The sequence below is a fragment of the Vulpes vulpes genome, chromosome 2 (genome assembly GCF_048418805.1).
Source record: "Vulpes vulpes isolate BD-2025 chromosome 2, VulVul3, whole genome shotgun sequence".
NCBI classification, from domain to species: Eukaryota; Metazoa; Chordata; class Mammalia; order Carnivora; family Canidae; genus Vulpes; species Vulpes vulpes.
The window spans coordinates 118,363,233-118,388,337 of NC_132781.1; the positions used below are offsets into that span (position 1 = coordinate 118,363,233).

Here is a 25,105-nt window from a genome sequence, read left to right on the forward strand (position 1 = left end):
ACCAAAATGAAATACTTTGAACTCAAAAAAAAAAAATCTGTAAGCCCTATATGAGGAAAATGATAAAAGTGATAAACCATAAGAACTAAATAAATGGAGTTTGCATGTATACGGATAAGACTCCATATTGTCAAGATGTCAGTTCTTCACAATTTGATCTACAGATTGATTGAACACAATCCCAGCCAAAATTCCAGCAAATTATTTTGTGAATATCAAGTCAGTTGTAAAGTATATATGGAAAGGTGAAGACCCCAGAGAGCCAACACAGTAAAGAACAAAGTTGAGGACTGATACTATTCAACTTCAAGACTTACTATAAAGTCAGTGGTGATATAGACAGATGTTGATGAAATAATACGGATCAATGTATCATAGTATACAGCCCAGAAATAGACCCACACAAATATAGTCAATATTTGATCAGCAAAGGCAATTTAGTGGAGAAATGATAGTTCTTTGAACATATAGCACTGGAATAACAATGTAGACACAGATCTTAAACCTTTCACAAAAATTAACTCAAAATGCATCATAGACCTAGGACACCTGGTGGCTCAGTCAGTTAAGCATCCAACTCTTGATTTCAAGCCAGCTCAGTGCGGTGTCTGCTTGTCCCTCTGTTCCTCTTTTGCTCATTTTCCAAATAAAATCTTTCAAAAAATGTATCATAGACCCAAATGTAACCCAAAAACTGTAAAATTCCCAGAAGATAACATAGGTGAAAATACAGGTGATCTTGGGTTTGGTGATGACTTTTTAGGTACAAAAAGCATACTCTATGAAAGAAAAAATATTGATAAGCTTAGCTTCATTAAAATTAGAAATTTCTGGGGATCCCTGGGTGGCTTAGCAGTTTACCGCCTGCCTTTGGCCCAGAGCGCGATCCTGGAGTCCCGGGATTGAGTCCTGCGTCGGGCTCCCGGCATGGAACCTGCTTCTCCCTCCTCCTGTGTCTCTGCCTCTCTCTCGCTCTCTATCATAAATAAATAAATAAATCTTTAAAAAAAATTAGAAATTTCTGCTCTGCTTTTAAAAGGCAGAATGAAAAGGGTAAAGCACAGACCAGAAGAAAAATCTTTGCAAAACACAGTTCTGACTTTTAAAAAAAATCAAAAAGCTAGTATCCAGGATATAAAAAAACCTCCAAAGACCAGAGTAAGGAATTAACCCATTAAGAAGTGAGCAAAAGATCTGAACTGACACCTTAACCAAAGAAGGTATTCAGATGGCAAATACATGAGGAGGAGATGTTAAACATCATGTCAATAATAATAACTAATATTATAAATTATATTTATAAATTATTAGCAAAAATCCAGGACTCTGACAACATCAAATACAGGCGAGGATGTAGAACTACAGGAACCATCCGTCACTCTGGTGGAGATGCAGACTGGTGCAGCTATTTAGGAAGACAGTTTCGGAGTTTCTTACAAAATAAAACCTACTGGTACTATGTGATCCAGCAGTGTGTTCCTTGGTATTCACCCACATGAACTGGAAATAATGTATTTGTACAAAAATTTGCACATGAATGTGTATACTAGTTTTATTCATAATTGCCAAAACTTAGAAGCACCAAGGCATCCTTTAATGAATGGGTAGACATATTGTGATCATCCAAGCATGGAATACTGTTTAGTGCTAAAAAGAAATTAACTATCAAGTGTTAAAAAGCAGGAAGGAATTTTAAATCCATATGACAAAGTATAAGAAGCCAATTTGACAAGTCTCCATGCCGTATGACCCCAAACACATGACGTTCTGGAAAAGATAGAAAAGATAGAAATATGGAGTTGATAAAAACGATGAGCAGTTGCCAGGTGCTCAGGGGAAGGGAAGCTTGAATAGGTGAAGCAAGCAATTTTTAGGGCAGTGAATCTATTCAATAGGACACTGTGATCATATGTACGTGTCATTATGCGTATGTGGGAACCTGTAGGATGTACAACACCAAGACTGAGCTCCAGTGGGAGCTGTGGACTTCACTTAATCCTGTACCAGCATTGCCTCATCAGTGGAACTACACTAAGGTAACATGTCAGTATGGGGAGAAGAGTGTGTGGTGGGGATGTAATGAGGAGCACGCTGCACTTCCCACTCAATTTTCTATAAACCTAAATTTGTCCTAAAAATAAAAACCTAGTAATTTAAAAAAATGAAATAGAAATGAGGATGATAAAGTTTAGAAGATCAAGAAAGATCAAAATTATTTTGGAAGATATTGATAACATAGAAAAACCTGCAGTCAGAATGATGAAAGAAAGAAGTAAATGACAAAAGGAATTAAAAATGGGACACGTTACTACAGATACATCAGAGGGAAAAAGAATAGTGTGAATAGCCACATGGCAGTAAAGTTGAAAACTTAATTAAATGGACACATTCCTAATATAAAAGCTTCAGAAGAAATGGAAACCTCGAGTAGTCCTATGAGCACTGACTAAGAGGAAGCAGTAGCTAGAAACCTTTCCACAAAAATACCGCAGGCTCAGGTGTGACACCCAACCTTCAAGCAATTAGTGTCTGATTCTGTACGTTTTCAAAAGTAGAGAAGTGGCTCTCTCTGGTTCATTCTGGGACAGGAGCCTGTGTCAGCGATGAACACAGACGGTGTTGAGAAGGGAGATTTGCAGGATGTCATCTACCTAGAGACTCCAGAGAAATCTCTAGATTATTGGAAATAATGAGGGTTGAGCATAATGGCTCAATATAACTTAAACAAAAATCCTGTGTATTCATGTCAACAGATATGTCAATGACTGAAAATGTGGTAGGTACAGTAAATTTTAAAATGTTAAAATTTAAGGACGTTTTCAATCCCGTTGACTATTTCTGTAGTTTCCTGGTAATCTTACTATTTTCTTTAAAAATTTTTCCCAGTAAATAATGTTCCCTAAACTAAAACAGGAAGATCCCCAGCAACTTACAAAGAACCTAAAGAAAATTGAAATGGAAGATGTGCAAGACTTCGTGGTGCAAAATATAAAACCATAGATGGAAGTGTTTGAAGGTGGCCACTTGCTCTGTACCAGGAACCGTTTTAATGCTTATGTGGCTCGTGTGACCTACAGCCCGATTCCAGAGTCTCAGAGCCTCACTTCATACCAGCAAGGCCACTGGCCTTTGTTTCTCTGATGAACTTTTGGTGTTTTTCCTGGGTAGTTTATAGCTGATATAAAACTTTATCCCTCGTGTCGTTCACTGAGGAAAAAAGCCTTCGTTAAACATGGGATGAGTTTATGATGGAAAAAAAGGCTCACTTACACCCAGAGCAGAGCCTGGCACAGAGAAGGCATTCGGTACGTGTTCATTTAGTGTCTGAATGGTGACATTGTTCATCCTTCATTGGAAGTAAGTCCACGGGGAAGAGAGTGAGTGGTGACCCGTGAGAGGCCCCACAGGTGATGTCGGGGGCCCCACCCGAGCCCCTCTGCTCTGTGCCCCTGGACCGCACGTCCACTGAGGCCGTGGTGGGGACAGATGAGGACCACGTGTCTGGGGATGGCCCTCCCGCTGTCCCAGTGGCCTCCCACCCCGTGTCCTTCCACTCTTCGTCTCCACCCGCTGCCCACACCTCAGCCTCCCGGTGTGTGCTCTACCTGAACCACTGCCTGGAGAGAGACATGCACGGCCAGCACTGGGCCGAGGCCAGGGTGTCAGCAGCAGTGGTCGCCGTGCAGCAGAGCTGGCCCCGGGCCCCTGGTGCAGGTGGCGTCTGTAGCACGAGGCTGTCCCCTCTCAGGCTGACGTGGGTCCTGAGCAGCAGCAGGTCCAGGGAAGGAGGTACCCGGCAAGTGTCTGCATTTCCATGGCCAGGCTCTGCCCTGGGCCTTGCGTCCTGGCTAGTCCTTCATCCCCACGGCCCCGCTGTGTGTGGGACTCTCCTCATTCCTTTTTTCCACCTAAGGAAACTGAGGCCCGAGCTTGCAGAGAGGAGCTGGGATTTACAGCCGGGCAGTGGGCTCTGTGGCCACAGCCTCACCTGCCCCGCTGCCGTGCGCTGAGCAGACGTCCTTGCAGACACTTTCTAATTTCTAATTTCAGTTATTGAGTTCTTCATCTCTGGCCGGTTCATTTTTTATTGTCTATTTGTTTTCCGAGAGTCTGAGTCCTCCATTCCTTTTTCAAGGCCAGTGAGTATCTTTATGATCACTGCTCTGTGTTCCTTAGCAGGCATATGGCTCATCTCCATTTCATTAAGCTCTGTTTTTTCATTTGGGACATATTCCTCGTCTCACTAAGTCTCACTCTCTGCATCTGTTTTCATTTGACAGGAGAGTCAGATATGTCTTCTCATTTTGAAAATAGTGGTCTCGTGAAGACGTCCTGTGCTGCTCTGTTGGAGACACTGTACAGGGTCCCCCGTTCACCAGAACCTGGCATGTCAGGTGTCTCCTATGTTGTGTGTGTCCCACTGTTGTGCTCGAACCATGCTTGCCTTCCAGGCACCTGCAGTGGCCCTCTGCCTGTGTGGGCAGGGTTTGGTCCCTTTGCTGTAAGGGGCCAGTCTTGGCTGCCTTGGGCCAGACCAGATGCCTCCTCTTAGCCTATTTGCGGGGCTGCTGTCACACCGTACTGCACAGTGCTCTCCTTGTGCTGGCCCAACAGGGCTTTCTTTGGAGGTGGGGCCTTCAGTCCGACCAGGTATCTGCCCCCACTTGACTGTTAAGGGTGGAGTAACTGAAGTCCAGGGCTGTCTCTTTTTGCTGCCCCCTGTGAGGCTTTTGTTGATGGGTGGGCCGGCAGTCAGACCAGATGTCTGCCCCCAGCCCCCTGCTTGGGCTGCAGTTGAACCAATATGTGGGTTATCTTCCTCTCTCTCCATGGCAGGTGTCACTTTGGTGTGCTGCTGCTCACTGTAAGGTTGGTGGCAGGTGTCACTTTGGTGTGCTGCTGCTCACTGTAAGGTTACTTGCAGAATGAGATGAGGAAGGCAGTGCTTTGGACAGACTCCTGCCCAGTGGGCAAGTTGGACAGATCTGTGGGATAATGTGGTGGGGGGGCCCCAGGGCGTTAGACCAGGATGGGAACTGGAGCCACTTCAGAGGGATGCCTACAGAGTGGGGCAGGCTGGGTGGAATGAGTTGAAGGAGGACGTGGGGCTGGGGTGTCCTGTTAGCAAAGCTAGGTGGCTGGTGTAGGTGCTGCTTCCTGTCAAAAAGCACTGGTAAGGAAAAAATAAAGCAGATCTCCTGAAGGTTAACAATTTCTCATCTGGTGTACTGGTAAGGGGAGCCATGGACTCAGGGTCAATAGGTTCAGAACATACACCTGAAAGTAACTGTCCCTGTAATATGTAAAGAACTACTATAAATTAGTAACAAAGAGGCAACTCAAAAGATGGACAAAAACTTTTGACAGGTACTTCATGACAGATGCCGTACTCATGTCCACGGAGGGTGCTCAGCTTCAGCCATCGGGTGAATGCAAACCTAAATCCCCAAGGAGATTCCACTTCACAACCACGATGGTGTCTGCTGTGGAAAAGATCGAGCATACCAAGCGTTGGTAAAGATGGGTCAGGCCTGGAATCCCAGACACGGCTGGTGGAAATGTGAACTACCATAACCACTTGGCAAGCGGTTGGGTGATTTCTTTAAAATTCGAGCCTGGACTTACCACATGGCCCTGCAATTACATGTTTAGCTATTTAGCAAAAAGGAATGAAAATGTCCACATAAATACGTGGACATGTACGTGAGTTCTCGCTGCTGGTGCTTTTTAGTAGCCCAGAACTGGACATGACATACACATCCATCAACTGGAGGAATAATGACCGAATTACGATGTGTTCATATGTTGTTTTAATTCTCCTTGGTCAAACCCATGAGGTACTGAACCCAACCGCGCAGCCACACGAATGTGTATATCCGGCAAGTAGTGCTGGCACATAGAATTCTAAGGTCATAATCTGTGTGAGCCTATTTGTGTGAAGGTCAAGAACCAAGCTGGTTATCCGGGGTGGGAATTGATTGGAAGAACACACGCGGGAACTTTGGGTTGATATGTCCTTTGTCTTGGTTGCAGCAATGGTTCTATAGATGGATTTCCAAGTATTAAAATTTGTCAAACGTACTTAAGGTCGGAGCGTTCCATTGCATGTGTATTTTCCACTCTCTCCCCCGCACCTGTAAATGAATACTGACCTCCACTTAATAGCTTTTCTTTTTACCATGTCTTTTCACACTTTCAAAAGAAGAGACACTGGCTGCAGGTGGCCTGTGGGGGTGGTTGGGTGGCCTCTGTTCTGAAATGCTAAGCCGTTGGCGTGTTCGTAGGAACAGCTAGATCGTGGTGTGCTTGGTGGTAAAGGGTGTAGACTCTGGGGGCAGTGTTCACACCTAGCAACGCCACTCGCCACGGTAGTAAGTGGGGGGGCTTCATACCTCTGCTTCCTCGTTGTGAAGTACTTGGAGCCCCACCTCCGTGGGACCGAGTGGGAGATGGTGCGGCCGTATCGAGCCTGCCTGCTGCCTCTTGCCTGTCCCCTGCTTCCGCTTGTTCTCCCGCGGCCTTCTTCCTAGCAGCCAGACGGTCCCCACTCATGGGCTCTGGTCCTGGCGGCCCCGCTTCAAATCCCCAGCGCTTCCCTGTCAGACTTCACTGGGGCAAGCTCCCTGCCCGGCCTGTGCAGCCCTCGTGCATGTCCTCGTGGCACGTCCTTCCCCAGTCTCTGTCCCCTGCCGGCACCTGCCCGGTCGCCCTCCACACCTGGGAGCTGCGTGCTCTCCATGTCCTGGAAACTCTTGCCAGAAGGGCCGTTTGTTCTCGGTAGTCAGACTTCACAGAGCAGCACCCACCCAGCCTCCCCGTCGCGTGGGCAGCTTGCGATCCTGTTTCGATGCCTGCCCTGTACCGTACCCGTTAGCAAGTCGGCTGCATGAGACACAGCCCTTGTCCGCCTGGTTTGCACCATACCTCCGGCCCTGAGGAGGCTTTTACAAAGTCGGTGTCCAGTAAATATTTGTGGGGTGAATACAGTGGGTTAGTATACTCAAAAGGCCAAACATAGTGACCGGCCCAGGAGGGCCTGGTGAGTATCGGTGGGGATTACTGCCACAGCCTGGAAGCCCCCTCAACAGAACACCGAAACGAGTCACGAGGCTTGAGGGGTGTGACCTCTGAGGAAAAACCCACACAGGTCAAGGCCCGCTGGCCTAAGAATAGTCACGCGGCACTTTTCAGCCAGCATGTGATTATTTATACAGATTCTAAGGTTAAAAAAAAAAATTGAAAGTCTAAATGAATTGGAATGTCATTTCCCTGTAGCTTTCAAGCCCGCGGTCTATGCTTCTTTTCCTTCCTTCCCCACCCATCTGTTGGTGACAGTTTCCGTAGGAGGATAAGCTATTACACAGGACCAGACAGAAAGGAGAAAAAAAAAGAACACAAGGCCTTTGGGATGTCCCTGAACAATGGGGTGATTGAGCTCTCTTTCTGTTTCAGACGTCCACACAGAGGCTGTGCAGGCAGCGCTGGCTAAACATAAAGAAAGGAAGATGGCGGTGCCTATGCCTTCCAAACGCAGGTCCTTGGTTGTGCAGACCTCGATGGATGCCTACACACCTCCAGGTGAGCAGCGGGCCCACTGTCTGCTTCGTAAAGATTAATTCACCGCCTGCCCAGGCAATCCCGGTCTCTGCAGCTTTCAAACTAATGGTGCTGTGAGTCAGATTTTGTGAACCAGAAGTCCAGCATGTATGCTCTGCATTAAAGGTGGACGGAAAATTAACATTACATGTGTGTTGACACAAAAATATATTTTAATTTTCTCATTGAGATTCATAAATGATGCAGCCTTTAAGTTCTCACAAAAGTTTACTTAATTCTTCACGTAGCAAAAGGGAAGAGTTTCTGCCTCCATAATTGTAACTGAAGTTGGACTTGTCTTCTGCCTAGATTGGGGTGTGCAGATTCTCAAGTCCTTCGAATGTAACTATGTCATGGGATTGTATTAAGAAACCAAATGAATTGAACAATTTATGCAGTGACCTCACTTTGGGGTCCTCATACTTTTCCTGTAACGTGGGTAGTATTTTGGTCTGTGGACAAAGTAGCATCTGTCACAGCTGCTTATTCTGTGGTGGTTGAAAGCAGGCAGTGAGTGGCTGTGTGCTAATAAAACTTTATTTACAAAGACCGGCAGAGGGCCAGTTTGGTCCACAGGCCTGTCGACAGCCTCAATCTAAATGACTGAAGGTAATAGTCTATTTATATTTTTGCTTTTATTTAACCTTGAATTTTATTTACCTACCTAAGTTCTCTGCTTTACCCAAATAATGATGATCTTTGTTTTATGATCTTCAAAACCCAAGTAAAGGACAAAGTTAAATTATCCAGGTACCTTTAGAAAACATGAAAGATCAGGCCTAAATTATTTAGTGTTTTTCCTGTGAATTGGGTTCCAACATTATTCATGCTGTTGTGACCACTCTGCCTTTCTCTGGACCTAAGTTACCTGCCGCGGTAAGAACAGATGAACGTATACGACACTTTTTTTTTTTTTTTTTGAGTATTTTGAGGTTTAGTCCTGAGTGTGTGCGAGCAGTGAGAGTACGAGAACCTCACGCTTCAACTCCGAGATGCGCACAGCACAGCGATTCAGGAATTACACACATCACTCAGTGCCCTGCGTGGTATGTGTCGTCACCAGTCAGCAGACGCAGCTGGGGCAGTGCTGCCCACTGTGCTCCCCACACTACACTGTGCATCCTCGGACCTGTTTCATAGATGGAAGTTTGTACTGCTCAGTCCTCCTCACCTGCTCTGTCCCCCACCAGCCTCCCATCTGGTCACCACCAGTTTGTCCTCCATATTTGAGTCTCTTTCTGGTTTCTGTTTGTTCATGTGTTTTGTTTTCTAGATTCCATATGTGAGTGAAAACATACACTTTTTGTCTTTCTCTGACTTATTTCACTCTGCGTAATGACCTCAGGGTCCCTCCACATCATTGCAAATGGCAAGATTTCTTTCTTTCCATGGCTAATATTCCATTGTATATGTTTACCATCTCTTCTTTATCCATCTATCCGTCCAAGGACATTGGGGCTGCTCCCATATCTTGCTTATTGTAAATAATGCTACAAAAAGTATAGGGGTGCATCTTTTTGAATTAGTGTTTTCATTTTCTTCTGATAAATAACTAGAAGCAAGATTGCTAGATCATAGGTTAGCTCTATTTTTAACTTTTTGAGGAACCTCCATACTGTTTTCCAGAAGGGATGCACCAGTTTGCATTCACCAACAGTGTGTGAGGGTTCATTCCTCTTTCTCTGCATCCACACCAACATTTGTTATTTATTTTTGATACTCCTCATTCTGAGATGTGAGGTGATAGCTGATTTTGATTTGTATTTGCCTGATGAGTGAAGTTAAGCATCTTCTTAACGTGTCTGTTGGCCGTCTGGGTGTCTTCTCTGGAAAATGTGTAATCAGGTCCTCTGCCCATTTTTTTAATCAGATAGTTTAGATTTTTTTATTTTAAACATTTTTTTTGGTCTCGAGTTGTACAAGTTCTTTATACATTTTTTAAAAAGATTTTATTTATTTATTCATGGGAGACACACACACAGAGAGAGAGGCAGAGACACAGGCAGAGGGAGAAGCAGGCCTCATGCAAGGAGCCCGACGTGGGGCTCGATCCCAGGACTCCAGGATCACACCTTGGGCTGAAGGTGGTGTTAAACCGCTGAGCCACCCAGGGAGCCCCTCTTTATACATTTTGGATACTAACCTGCTTATCAGATATATGATTTGCAAATGTCTTCTTCCATCCAGTGGGTTACCTTTTTGTTTTGTTGATGGATCTTCCACTGTGCAAAGCTTTCAGTTTGACAGTCATGTGCTGTGCTTCCCTTGTGTGAGGAGACTGGTCCAAAAAATATTGCTAAGGCCTGTACCCAAGTGTCTATTGGCTGCTTTTTTGGACTTTTATGGTTTCAGTGTCATTTTTAGATCTGTAATCCATTTTGAGTTTATTTTTGTGTGTGATGTATGCATTCTTCTGCATGTGGCTGTCCAGTTTTCCCAACACCATTTGTGGAAGAGACTTTTTGCCATTGCATAATCTTGCTTCATTTATCATAGATTAATTGGACCATATAACCAGGGGTTTATATCTGTACTGTCTACTGTTAATGTGGTGAAAAGTTTTATTTTCTATGTTTTTGTAACAAACAGAATGGACTTACAAGGATAATAAACCCACTTAAACCAAGTGTTTGGAACTAGACACCATTCAAGTAGATAGTTATTTTTCTGAGCTACCTTTTTTTTTATGAAAAATGATGAGTTTAAAATGCATTTCATTGCAGGAAGCAATGAAATTATTCATGTATGTGCTTTTTCACATGTTGAATCCATCCTCAGAGATGTTATTTTGTTTTTTGTTTCATGATGAAACACAAAACTGTAGAAAATCAAACATTGTATAGATATCTTTGCAAAATACAAAAGAACATTATTGGAAATGCTATTTTTGATTAAATGTTTGCATTTTATTATTTGATTATAAATCAAATCTCGTATGACATATAATAAACTTTGTACACTGTCATGCAAGAGTCCTGGTGGTAATATCATATAGGATAGTTTTGTACAATGAAATGCCAGCACCATCATCATAAAAATTTTTATTCACAACCTATTTTGTGTGTAGTAGTTGTCTACATATTTATAACCATACTCGTTTGAATGAAATCTTAGGGCTAAGCTTCATTGTCTCTCATTCTGTTTTTCTTGGTTGCTGATAACATTTGTTGGAATTCATCTCGTGTCCACAGCTCTTCAGAGCATATTCCTAAAGTATTTACTTTCTGTGTGAAATGACTAGTCACTGACGAGTATCAGAGTCTCTGGGAAAGATCTACTTAGGATTGTTACACTGACACTCTTTTATAGGAGAAGCTTTCCTATAGTTTTTACATACAAAAATGTAAAAAGGATTTGCCAAGCACTTCTGCTTCTAACCATAGTGGAATAACTGGCACTAGACTAACCCATGCACTTATAAGCAACTATAAAACTGTCCCAAACAAATGGAACAGCTGTTTTAGGCCGTGGACCCCCAGCGGTGACAGACTAACCTGACATGACAGCAGGACAACTTGTGAGGTGAGTCCCGCAGTTCCCAGTTTTCTGCCTGGAATAAATGTTTAGACCATGGCCTAGGGATTGAGATCTGAGTGAGGCTGGTCATTCTGCTCCGTTGCAGAGGCAGAGATCTGAGTTCAGGCAGATGAAAGGTGTAGAACTTTCCACAGATCCACACTAGCAAAGAATAACTCCAAGTCTGTCGGCGTCAAGATGATCAACCAGTAATTGAACTGCTTGCTAAAATAAGAAGCACACAGATTTAGAGGAGGGTAATAGAATCCACATGCCATCCACAATGCCTACTACTCTGTAAACAATAACTAGATATGAAGAGATGCAGGAAATGCAGTCTGGGGCCACAGAAAAAGGAGTTAATGTAAAATGAACATAAGATGGTCTCCATTGTGCTCCACTAATCCCATGTGGCTGGCCTCAACTGTATTTGCTTTAAGTGTGACATTCACACCAGATTTTGAAGAGTTCATATGAAAAAAAATCACAGGAAGGTTATTTCATTTTCATATTTATTATTCACTGAAACAATATTTTTAATATTTTGAGTTAATTAGTACATTTTTAAAATTAATTGTATCTATTCATATATTGTTTAACATGGCTACTAGAAGGTTGAAAACTATAAGACTCCTATTTCTGCTGGAGAGCTCTGGTGTAGGTGTTTGAAACAGCAGAAGATGGAGTTCTTAAACCTGTGTTTATAAATATTTATTCAGGGAATCAAATAAAAATAGACTAAAGAACTAAAGGAAAATGTTGCCTTAATATGTGACCTGAGCGGAGAAAAGAAATTTCACTCAGGTGGAATTTCACTGGATTGGTTGTAACATCAGATTGGAGAGGGAAGATGGAGTCTGTACGCTTGAAAGGAGATGAAGAGAAACTGAGGAACAGGGAGACACAATTAAAGAAAAGTTAATAGAAGAACCTTAAGTATCTATGGTACAATGTTAACCTACTTTGAATTGGAATCCAAGATGGAGTGAGAAGAGGGCAGAAAACCTGTTTGAGGAAGTAAGAGTCAAGAACTTCTCTGACTGATGTAAAATGCTACCTTATAGATCCCAGAAGTTCCGTGAATCCAAAGCAGGAGGAGTATTAAAAAAAATTATACCTAAGTTGGCAATAGTCAAAGTGCTGAAATCCAAAGATTAAGACAAAATCTTGAAAGTCATCAGAGGAAAATGTGTTACGTACAAGAGAACATCATATGAATGATGAATGACTTACATGAAGACACTATGGAGACCAGAAGGCAATAGAAAGACATATTTAAAGTCCTAAGAGAGAGACGCCTGGGTGGCTCAGTGGTTGAGCATCTGCCTTCTGCTCAGGGCGTGATCCTGGGGCTCCGGGATCAAGTCCTACATCGGGCTCCCTGCATGGAGCCTGCTTCTCCCTCTGCCTGTCTCTGCCCCTCCCTCTATGTCTCTCATGAATAAAAATAAATAAATTCTAAAAAGAAACCTGTCAGCTCATATTCAGAGAAAATATCCTTAATAAACAAGGGTGTAATGAAGACATAATGAGATACACAAAAACTGAGGGAATGTGGTGCCAGCAGAACTGCACTGCAAGCGTGCTGATGGATGTCATTTAGGCTGATGGGAAATGATACTAGATGAAAAATGTAATCTGTAAAAAGGAAAAAAGAGCACTAGAAACAGTAAGTAGTTGGGTAAACATGGAGTACTATGTTTTCCTGTTGTAATGTGCTTTAAAACACCTGTACATAGGACGAAAATGGGTGAATGGGATATACTGTTGTGTGGCTATTACTTTTATGAAGTAGGAAGTAGGGTGTGAACAGTAGAAAATGAGTAGTGTCAGGTGTGTTTTGAGTGGAGGTGAAAGAGAAAGTTTATAGTGTCAAACTTGAAGAGCAGCAAATGGTTAGAATATTGACCCCATATGGGTCTGTTAAGGATGCATAAGCTGTACCTCAACCACTAAAAAATAAGTATAGATAAGAATTTAATAGAATACATAAAATGAAACTCAAAAAATATGGCTAGTAGAAGACAGGAAAAATTAACAGATGGAAAAAATAGAAATGTATGGAAAACAAATAGCAAAATATTAGATTTTAGCTCACTCATATCCGTGATTATAATAATTGTAAACTTGTAAATGGACCAAACACCAAATTAAAAGTTTGAAATTGTGAGACTGGGTAAATAAAAAAAGAAGATGCATCTTATATTGTCTATAAGAGACACAGCCGTATTTTTTTTTTAAAGTAATAAACTCTTCCCCCATGTGGGACTCGAAGTCACAACCCCAAGATCAAGAGTCGCAGACTGTACTGACTGAGCCAACCAGGACACATTTAAATAAGTGAGGATAATTAAGAATACAAGGTTGAAAAAATATACAATGCAAACATTAAATGTAAAGCATACAAGTCTTTCTTAATATCAGACAAAATAGACAGGAAGACAAAGGTAGTACAACATATAAAGAGGGATCTTGCATAATGGAAAGTGAAGAATTCATTAGGAAGACAAAAAATGAGTATATACCTAAAAAAGCATTATAATTTATAAATAATGAGGGGAAAATGGTAAAATCAAGAATAATAGAGTTTTTAAATAATTTGTCAAAACAACACTGTCATCCAACGTGATGCAGCTGATGATTACAGCATGTTATCCTCAGCTCCTGCAGAACACACATTCATCTTTCATGCATTTCTTGAGGTGTAATTTACATTTTATAAAACTAATCTATTATAAATGTGTAACTCAATGATTTTTAATAAACGTATAGATTATGCAGCCATTGCCACAGTCTAGTTTTAGAAATTTCCATCACCCCGGAAGTTTCCTTGTGCCCATTTGCAGTTAATTCCCATTCGCACATTCAGCCATAGGCAGTCACTGATGTAGTTTCTATGCTTCTATGAGTATCCTAGACATTTTGTAAATAAAACTATAATATATGCTCTTTTGCATCATCTTTAGCATATTTTTGAGCATCCTCCATGTTGTAGCATGCATCAATTAAATCCTTCTTGTTGCTGAATTGTATCCTATTAGACATACCACATTTTGTTTATCTGTTCACTAGTTGGTAGATATTTAGCTTGTTTCCAGTTTTTGGCTATTATGAATAAGGCTGCGATGCACGTTAATCACATATGTTTGTGTATACATATATCATTTATCTTGAGTAGATTCTTAGAAGTTGAATTAATGAATCTATGGTTAGTTTATACTTAACTTTCAGGGAACTGCCAGATTGTTTCCATATGGCTGCCACCATTTTACATTCTCACTAACACTATATGAGGATTAGTTTCTCAACATCTATACCAACACAGTGTTGTCTGGATCTTTCATTGTAGCTATTCTAGTAGATATGAAATATTATCTCATTGTGGTTTTATTTTTTTTAAGATTTTATTTATTCATGAGAGAGACAGAGAGGCAGAGACACAGGCAGACACTCAACTGCTGAGCCACTTAGGTGTCCCTCATTGTGATTTTAATTTGCAATTTCAAATGGGCATATTTGCTATTTGTGTATATTCATTGGTTAAATGCCTCCTCACACTTTTTCCCATTTTTTAGATGAGTTGTCTGTCTTCTCACTAAATTTTTTTAATATAATCTGAATACAAGTCCTTTGCCAGATAACAACTTACAAACTGTTTTTGCATTCCTCTAATTGTATAGTATCTGTATATATTTTTTAAAGATTTTATTTATTTATTCATGAGAGACACAGAGAGAGAGAGAGAGAGAGAGAGAGAGGCAGAGACACAGGCAGAGGGAGAAGCAGGCTCCATGCAGGGAACCCGACGCGGGATCGATCCTGGGACCCCAGGATCACGCCCCAGGCTGAAGGTGGCGCTAAACCGCTGTGCCCCCCAGGCTGCCCATGTATAGGTATTTTGTATCTTGTATCCTGTGACCTTCCTGAACTCATTTATTAATTCAAAAATTGTTTAGTGTGTTCCTTGGCATTTTCTACATATAAGATCGTGTTGTCTGGGACTAAAGATGTTTTTAATGTTTCCTTTCCAGTTGGATGCTTTTTTGTTGTATTTTATGGGCTGGAGCTTTGCAGATAATATCAAATCAAAGTGGTAAGAGGAGATACCCTTGCTGTAGTCTTGATCTTAGGGGAAACGTGTTCAGTCTTAACATTAAATACAGTGTGAGCTGTGGGTTTTCACGGATGCCCTATGTTAGGTTGAGGAAGTTCAATTCCTGCATTGTTGAGAGGGTTTATCATAGAGTTAGTGTAAGATTCTGTGAAATACTTTTTCTGTGACTTTCAAGGTTAACTTAGGGCTTTTCTCCCTTTATTCTAATATGGTGTATAACATTAATTCACTTTTGAATGTCACCACTTGGTCCTGCTGCAGACTAAAATGGGAATATAAACCCATTTTATAGGTTGCTTGATTCTGTTTGGTAATACTTTTTGAGGTTTTTTTGTGTCTATATCATGAGGGATATTTTTCTGTGGTTTTCTTGTGAAAAAATGGGATGGGGATGAAAGATTGACAGTAAAGGCATGAGAACACTTGTTGAGGAGATGGTAATATTTGGATGGATATATGGGTAAATGTGTTCCTTAAAAATCCTAAGTCTGAGGACTCGAACGTTTTTCCCAACAAGGTACAGAGGGCCAGTCATGCATGAAAAGCTGCCTTGCATCAGTGATCACTATGGAAACACAAATCAAAACTACAATGAGATACAATCTCACACCCACTAGGATGGCTACTGACAAAGAACCAGAAAATTAAAAGTGATGGTAAGAACATGGAGAAATTTGGACCTTTGTGCACTATTGGTGGGAGTGTAAGAAGGTGCCTTCTCTGTGGTGAACAGAATGGCAGTTTCTTAAAAAATTAAAGATAAGATCACTAATGACCCAGCAATTCCACATCTGGGTCTATGGCCAAAAGAACTGAAGGCAGAGTCTCGAGATTATTGCACACCCGTAGTGAGAGGAGCGTTATTGTAGCCAAGACACAGAAGCAGCCCCGTGTCCACCCATAGATGAACGTGTAAGCAGAATGTAGTATATACATGAAACAGCACGTAATTTACCCTTAAAAGGGCAGGGAATTCTGCAACACACCTTCACACGGATGAATCCCAAGGATGTTGTGCTGAGTTCAATAGCCACACGCAGAAGGACACGTACTGTGTGACCCACCTGTATGAGGTACTTGGAGTGGCCCAAGTCACACGGGAAGAGCAGAGCGGCCGTGTCCAGGGCCGTGGGAGGGAAGAGTGAAGGCTGCTGCTTAGTGGAGACAGAGTTTCAGATTCGCAGGATGAAGAGAACTCTTGAGGTCAGTGCTGGGGACGATTACACAGATAGTGTAGTGGATACTGAACTTCGTAAAGCTGGTTAAGATGGCAAATTTTAGGTTGTCTTTTATCATGATGAAAAAAATTGAAAGGAACAAACTATAGAAATGATCCCTGAAAGTAATAGCCAAACTGTGGAAGAAGCCTCAGTGTCCATCGACAGATGAATGGATAAAGAAGCTGTGGTCTATGTACACAATGGAATATTCCTCAGCCGTTAGAAATGACAAATACCCACCATTTGCTTCAACGTGGTTGGAACTGGAGGGTATTATGCTGAGTGAAATAAGTCAATCGGAGAAGGACAAACATTATATGTTCTCATTCATTTGGGGGAATATAAATAATAGTGAAAGGGAATAAAAGGGAAGGGAAAAGAAATGGGTAGGAAATATCAGAAAGGGAGACAGAACACGAGAGACTCCTAACTCTGGGAAACGAACTAGGGGTGGTGGAAGGGGAGGAGGGCGGGTGGTGGGGGTGACTGGGTGACGGGCACTGAGGGGGACACTTGACAGGATGAGCACTGGGTGTTATTCTGTATGTTGGCAAATTGAACACCAATAAAAAGTAAATTTATTATTAAAAAAAATTGAAAGGAGTCTTAGGTCTGAATACAAAAAAAGTATCAATTTTCTTTCTCTGTAAACTGTAATCCCGCTATTTTACAAGATGGGGCAGATGGAGAGAATTTGTCAGGCTCCTACTATTAGTGCTGCTTTTCTAACAGATTCCTAAAGACTTTCAAAAATCTTCCAGACAGTGTAGATCATGTCACAGTGTTAACAAGATGTGAGTGTAAATACCCCTTGCAAATACTGTTGTGTTGGAAAAGAAAAAATCCTCTGTCTTGATTTAGAACAAATTGTCACTTCTCTCGTTCTCATTCAGTGTTCTTGAGCTACTTACAGTCTTTTAAACCCCCCTGGCATCTCACGTACTTTACAGCAGTGGGACCTGGAATTCACTCGTACGGTGGCGTTTAAGTAACAGGCACACCACTACTTAATTCTTGAAAATGTCTCTGCTAGGTGAAATCTTAAAAAATGAAAATAGTGCCATTAATTTTAATCAAAAAAGTACGTGTCTTCTCTCAATCCAAGATGCACAATTTTCCTAGAAAGAAAAAGAAGTGAAGAAATTTTACTAGACTGTTAAATACATTTAGTTTGCTCGTAATACATACCGTGATGACACATGTCCTCACCAAAGGACGAAGCAAAGTCCTGAGCACATAGGTTGCTGGCAGAGACGAGAGTCCTTCCAACTTCTACACTGTTGTCTTTGTGCGGAGACCCTACTCTTCGAGGAGGCACGTGCTTATCTTCTCTCACACGGAGTTTAAATTTATAGCTCAGAGAAACCCCCTCAGGTCCACACAAGGGCACAGACACGCTTTGAAACACGTGAAAGCCCAACACCTCTGAGAACATGCCATCCCCATCCTTCCTGCTTGGTGCATGCATGCCTAGAAATACCTGGCTTCTTCCCAAACTGTTGAGTGGAGCAAATTGGTGAGTATGTCTGCCTGAGATCATAATGTCAAAGAACAAAACACAATGTTTTAAGCATATTTATTTAAGGTGTTTGGATGAAAAGTTCATTATACTAAAAAATAATTCATAATCTGAGATGTGGCGTAACTTCTCAGGAGTGTTCAAAGCAAAGGCTGTCGGACGGGGTGTGTGGGGGGTGTGCTTGCGACATGTGAGCTGAGCGTGTCTGCTGTGATGCATCGCGGGTCTGCTCTCTCTCACAGATACCTCTTCTGGCTCGGAAGATGAAGGCTCGGTGCAGGGTGACTCCCAGGGCACCCCCACGTCCAGCCAGGGCAGCATCAACATGGAGCACTGGATCAGCCAGGCCATCCATGGCTCCACCACCTCCACAACCTCTTCCTCGTCCACCCAAAGTGGCGGGAGCGGCGCCGCCCACAGGCTGGCCGACGTCATGGCCCAGACGCACATAGGTGAGTGCCTGGCTCTCACGGGCCAGCAGGGGGCCCTGGGAGCCCAGCTCTTGGCGTCGGTGCATTCCCCTGGGCGCTCCGCCCCGGCTCCATGTGTGGGACGGCACAGAGCCCAGCTCCAACTCTTGGGGTGCTTGGCCACGTTGGTGGTGCCACGTGGTGAACCCCTGGGTTTGGCTCCGTGCACCACGCCCAGCGTCTCTGGCGGCCTGAGTGTTCGGAGCTTTCTGCTCCTAAAGGACCGTGTTCTCGTTCGTTAGGGAGACTTGGAACCAGGTTTCTACGTGTTCTTTCCTCACGCTAAATACGCCTCTACGTGGCATTTTAATAATGCTGATAAACAGGGCAGGGAATTTTTAAGTGAGTTTGCTGTTACCATGGATGTCATTTGAGGATGCGGGGGCGTCACTCGCTTCTGCTTTAGACTGCTTTCTGCCCTAGGTATTTAAGGTTCTTGGCTGGTTCACGCCACGTCGTACGTGGCTCCTGTGATGAGTAAGACCCTCTCTGTCGGAACAAGCACACACTTAGGAAGCATTGCCTGTGGTGTTTGAAAATAGCGTGAAAAGGAGATTCCGTGCGAATGGTTAGAGTGGAAGAGCGCGCGTCGCGTGAGCCATGGTGCTGGCCGAACTGCCGGCAAATGAGGTGCGTGTGTTTCTGCCTCCGCTTGAGCCTGACGCTAACTGCATGCGGCGAGTCCGTGTTGCTTTGGAAGGGACGGCGTGGCGTCTGGATCTCTTCTTACCCATTTTCAGCGATGGATTAATTAAAAGTTTTGAACTTCCCAGTAAAAGTCTTCCAGAGAGCGGCTGACCTGCTCTGGGGGTGGTGCCAGGATAGTTCCGGGTGCTCCCCGTTCAAGCAGCGACTGTACGGGTGCCGCCGGCCCAGGTGCCGTGCTTGACGCACGTCCTCCTCGCCACATCAAACCTCATGTCTGCAGAAACTCCAAATTTAGAAAACAGGTAAAGGTAGTGAACGAAGTACTGTACAAACACCTGAGAGTCACGAGTGCGGATTTCTAGATCTTTAGGCACCTGTCAGAGTTCAAAAAAACTCAAACCGCTTTTTTAGGACTTTGCCTCGAGAGCACTCCCTCCAATGAGGTTGAAGTTAAATGCCTCAGTTTTGACTTCGCCATAGAAGTGTCAGAGGTGAGCTCTTTGTTCTGCAGAAGGTCAGGCCGCTGGTCAGAGAGCGCGTCTGGTCTCGGTCCCCACACGCACGGCCACTGGCGTCTTCAGAAGCCACTTCGTCCTGCTTCGGTTTTAGTGGGGGGAGAAGGAACAACGGTTTCTTTCCTTTGTGCTGTCAGAGCGGTGGTGAGTAAAAAGGAGGAGAGGGAAAATTCTTCCTTTTTGCACGGTGACAGGCCACGCCAAGTGGCGTGATTGAGCTCAGTTTCACACCCGTGAGTGATAGCGACGCTACTTCATGAGCCGCTGGCAGCGTCTCTGTGAAATCAGAGTTAAGTTAAAACTGACAGGTGTGTGACCGTGCAGTAGAGCAGGCTTTTCTTGCGTGTGTTTCGGAGCCTTGGTGGCGTCCATGCGTGTCACCCATCCCCTGCGTGGCTGGTCGGGCACGGGGCCCCCACCTCTGCCACTGACTCCGGCCTGGGCCGCCCAGCCGTCCAGTTGCACTGACTTTAAGGAAGTATCAGAATCTTCCCAAGAGCAACATGTCATTTTGGACAAATTAATCACTGCCCTTGGTTCTCCCTCGTGACGTTTCTTGTGGAACCCTAGAGGAAATTACAGCCTGGAGAATTAAATTTATCCAGACTATAAAAGGTCGCATGACTCACGTCTCTGCTGTCTCAGTGCCGCCTGAACGAGCGTCAGTGAGCGACGCTGCAGTCGTTCCTCACTGGACACAAAGGCACGTTCCTAGAATATCTAGAAACTTTCTATAAATACGAAAAATCCTGAAAGAAAGCAGTGGAAGATCCAATAAAACAAGGAATAAAGGAGAATGACAGTTTCTGTGGAAAGAGATGATGTCACAGAACTGGCAACATTTGAGCTTTTGTTGAGACCATCCAAAGTCTTGGGTACAGAAGGGGGTGGGCGTGTGCACGCGTATGAGGGAGCACGTGAGCGTGTGAGGGAGCACGTGAGTGAGGGAGCGCATGTGAGGGATCGTGTATGAGCATGTGAATGTGTGAGGGAGCATGTGAGCATGTGTGGGAGCTTGTGAGGGAGCGTGTGCAGCGTGGGAGGGAGCGTGTGTGAGGAAGCATGGGGAGCGCGTGAGTGTGTGTGAGGGAGTGTGTGGAGCGTCTGTGGGAGGGAGCATAAGTGTGTGGGAGGGTGCACGTGGGGCGTGTGAGTGGGAGGGAGCGCGTGAGGGAGTGCATGGAGCATGTGTGGGAGGGAGTGTGTGAGCATGTGTGAGAGGGAGCACGTGAGTGTGTGTGAGGGAGCACGGGGAGCGCATGAGCATGGGAGGGTGCGCGTGGCAGTGCCCAGCCACCCCGCCGCCTGACCGCTCAGGCCGAGGTACCGCTGGGGCCCGGGACGGCGCTGCTCCGCCCGGTGGCGGAGGGAAGCCCGGGGTCGCAGACCGCAGAGGCCAAGGAGAATCGGCCGCAGCAGCGCAGCTGTCGGATGGTCCGCGGCGCAAAAGCCCCCTTGCTGTGGGTTTCCGGGGGACGCCCTCCGTGGGGCCCACGTGCACCCCGTGGTCAGGCCAGCTCCGCGTTCAGGGTGGGCCCTTCGGGTTACATCTTCCTTAGGCCCAGCTCACCGTTCTCGTGGGGTGTGCAGCCCTTGGACACGAGGCCCCGACCCCTCCCGTCCTGAGGTGTCACCAGTCGAGCCCCACGGGCCGTCGCCCCCACATGTCAGGCAGGACGCCATCCCTTCGCTGCAGGCCCTTGTTCCAGCAAGAACCAGAATGTTCTCGAACATGTCCAGATCGTTCCTGGGATGTGTTCATGCAGAACCTTGTGCGTGTAACGTGCTGGAGGCACGTAGAAAAGAGGGTTAGACTCCGGCGCCCTGTGTCGGCATCACCCCAGTAGGAAGCCAGCGGACGGCTCTAGACTCGAGGCTCGTTTGCGGAAAGCACGGCAGGAAAAGGCGTCGGTTGCCACCCAGAAGTGGAGCTCTGGGCGGACGCCTCCCAGGCAGGGGGCTGAGCATGAACCCAGGTCGTGGGCTTACACTCGCCTGTGTGTCCAGTGGATGGACTGATGCTAGAGCCTCCGTCTCACTTTCTATCCCTGGGTCCCCGGGTGAGGCGCCGGGTCAGGTCTGTCCCCGGGTCAGGTCCGGTCCCTACATGAGGTCTGGGTCCCTGGGTCGGGTGTCCAGGTCCCCGGGTCGGTCAGGGTCCCCCAGATCAGGTGTCCGGGTCCCCGGGTCATGTCAGGGTCCCCAGGTGAGGTCAGGGTCCCTGGGTCAGGTATCAGGGTCCCTGGGTCAGATCAGGGTCCCCAGGTCAGATCAGGATCCCTGGGTCAGGTCTACGTCCCCGGGTCAGGTCTGCATCCCTGGATCAGGTGTCTGGGTCCTGGGTCAGGTCAGGGACCCCGGGTCAGGTGTCTGGGTCCCCAGGTCAGTTCCAGGTCAGGGGTCCTTGGGTCAGGTCTGGGTGCCCGGGTCAAGTCAGGTCAGGATCCCCGAGTCAGGTGTCTGGGTCTCCGGTCAGGGCTGGGTGCCCAGGTCAGGTCAGGGTCCCTGTCAGGTGTCTGGGTCCCTGGGTCAGGTCAGGGTCCCCAGGTGTGAGGTCTGCATCCCCAGGTTAGGTGTCAGGGTCCCCGGGTCAGTTCAGGGTCCAGGGTCAGATGTCTGGGTCTCCAGGTCAGGGCTGGGTGCCCGGGTCAGGTCAGGGTCCCCAGGTGAGGTCTGCATCCCCGGGTCAGGTGTCAGGGTCCCTAGACCAGGTTAGGGTCCCCGGGTCAGGTCAGGGTCCTCAGGTGAGGTCTGCATCCCCAGGTCAGGTGTCAGGGTCCCTGGACCAGGTTACGGTCCCCGGGTCAGGTCAGGGTCCTAGGCCAGGTCAGGGTCCCTGGGTCCGGCCAGGGTCCCCAGGTGAGGTCTGCATCCCCGGGTCAGGTGTCAGGGTCCCTGGGCCAGGTCTGGGTCCCCAGGTGAGGCTGAGGCCCTGCGTGAGGCCCGGGTGGCCCCTCAGCTGACAGTGTGTCTGGGATGCCGTCACCTCGGGGTCGCGTCCATGGGGGATGCATCGCTCTTGGCAGAGGTCGTAGGGTAGCTGCTGTTTGCAGAGAGATTTAGGACTCGTGAGGGACCGCGGTGTGCAGTGTCACCGTGCCCACCAGCTGATGCTGTCGGATTTCCTTGTCTCTGCTGCGAGGCGGGTGAGTGTAAACACAGCTGACGGCTGCAGATCCTCGGGGGCACGAACGTGGCACTGCCCTTCGGTCCATCTGCTGGGGGCCGTGCTCATCCTTCCCTGCGGGGCTGGGCCCTGGGAGGCCCCCCCAGCTTGGGTGTCCCCAAGGGCTCAGGCCTCCCCTCCCGCCTGTCCGCTGGGGGCCCCTGACCTGCTCCATCTCCCCACGTGTTGCTGACTTCATGCACTCGCACGATTTTCACGGCCACCTGCTCTTCACGAACACATGGATCTGCGATTCCGGCCCTCGAATCCTTCACGACCTGCACGCTGGCGCCCGGGCCAGCCTGTCAGAGAGGCTGTCCCGCAGGAGCATCCAGGCTCCCGTGTGTCCATGCCCACGTGCTGCAAGACCGCCACCTCTGGTGACTGCACCCCGGCGCCCGCCCAGCCTTACCCCTCCCGTCCTTCCCTAATGCCGTTCCAGGTGAGCCCCGTTGCTCCTTCGGTGCCATTAGGACACAGGTCGACTTCTGTGTCTTCTCAGAAACGTTCTTGGGATTTTCAGCTCTCAAAACTTCATTGGTTTTTATTCTTAGAATCAAAGGAGTGATTTTTGGACGGAGAAGCGTCTGAGCCTGTCCTCCACAGAGCGCCTCCTGCCGCAGGAGCACGGGCTGGCTGTGCGCTCACACGCCCGTGCGCACTGGAGACGTGCACCTGTTCACTGCCGTTGGCAGCACTTATGTGCATTCAAGTCAGAAAGTTGTAACCGAGTCGTTTATACCTTTCCAGCCAGGAGTGTCACAGGTTCGTTCTCAGAGCTCCTGGGACGGTCTCCACATCCGGGGAAAACAGGTGCAAGGAAACCCAAAGGTCTGGCCGCGGGCCTGACGGTAAGGACATCCTCTGGGGACCAGAGCGCCAGGTCCCTTGCTCTGCAGCAGGGAGACTGAGGCCGCCGGGAGCCCAGGCGTCGGTGGTCAACGGGATGGGGCAGACCTGTGGCTGCAGGGGCACCTGCTGTGGCGGGTCGTCCTCTTCTGGTCTCTGCTCCGTGGCCGGCCCGTAACCCAAGAGAGCGCAGCCCTACGCTGCATCAACGGTAAGGGCTGCAGCGTCCGCCTCCGGCCCCGTGGTCAGCCATCTGTGGCGGCTGCAGGACGGTTGGAGCTGTCATCAGGAATGTGACCCCGTCGACGTGACGATCAAGAGGCGGTTATTGGCAGTTGAAGCTTTCTGTTGTGATGTTAGCACGTCCTCCCTGAGACTGGCTGTCCTATGTCCGGGGGACTCTGCGGCGTCAGGGTAGGAGGCGCGCAGCCAGAGGTCAGAGCACCTGGCACCCTCCTGGGCCGCCTCGACCCAGGGTGTGGCTGTGCAGAACCGCCAGGCGCTCGAGGTCCTGCGTGCGGATAGTCGGCCTAGAGGGAGTGGCGAGCATGATCTCCCCTGGCTCCCAGGCTGGGACGGCAGGCACACTTGGGGGTCCCCACCCCTCGTCAGCTTGTGTGGAGGATGGCCCCGAGTGGTCAGGCTGCGTCCCCAGCACTGAGCTGATGCACGGATCCCTTTTAGGCTGGGGCCTTCCGTCAGGGTCGTGTCCAGGACTCCCCAAGGAACCTGCTCGCAGCCCACGTGGGAGGCCCTGAGCCGGAGCGGCTGGGCACGCGGGCCAGCCGAGCATGTGGCACACAGAGCCCTCTCCTTGCTGCTTGTCCTCAGTGATGGCAGTGACCTCAGGGTGCGGCCATCCCCGTGAGTGGAGCCCTGGTGCCCGTGAGCACACTGCACTGCCTTAGGAGGCCCCAGCACGTGGTTTCACGGACAAAAACCATGTTTCCTCCTCTTCTCTGGACATCATTTGGGGGCCTGAAGGATAGTTAACCGGCTTCCGCGTGGGCTCTGTCACCCCAAACCTGGGGATCCCCATGCCCACGGGGAATGCAGCTGCTCAGCCAGCGTCGGAGGCAGAGGCCTTTCACCGGGGTCATCTTGTGTCCCTCGCCTCCCTCATCTTGTGTCTGCTCACCCGGGGAAGTGTCTGTCCTTCCACGGCTGCGCCTTGCCGGGCACTGGCGTCGGGTCACCTCAGTGCCCCAGTCGGCCCCGCGGAGCCGGACGTGGCTGCAGGGTCAGGTTAGGAAGTGGGGTTTCCAGGTTCAGCCAGGGACCATCCGCGGCCTGTGACAGTCGTGGAGGAAGCCGTGTCCAGGCGGGGTGCAAACCAGTGCGTTGCTGGCGAGAACGCCCGGAGGGGTGTCCGAGGACGAGACGGAGCCCGGGCGCCCCACTGTAGGTGGCTGGACAGCAACGGCCAGGAGCTGCCGGGAGCAGATGTCCGCGGCATCACTGACACGGGGCAGCGTGGGGGGCGTGGCCGAGG

At 47.2% G+C, this 25,105-nt stretch overlaps 1 protein-coding gene across 2 annotated transcripts in view; it reads left to right on the top strand.

Moving 5' to 3' along the window:
* DIP2C (disco interacting protein 2 homolog C) overlaps positions 1–25,105 on the top strand; it is a 252,180-nt gene that overhangs the window by 110,321 nt on the left and 116,754 nt on the right. For both annotated transcript variants that reach the window (XM_072749676.1, XM_072749677.1), the window contains 2 exons: positions 7,453–7,578; positions 18,208–18,417. In XM_072749676.1, the coding sequence (XP_072605777.1) occupies positions 7,453–7,578; positions 18,208–18,417 (336 nt within the window). The remainder of the gene's footprint in view (positions 1–7,452; positions 7,579–18,207; positions 18,418–25,105) is intronic.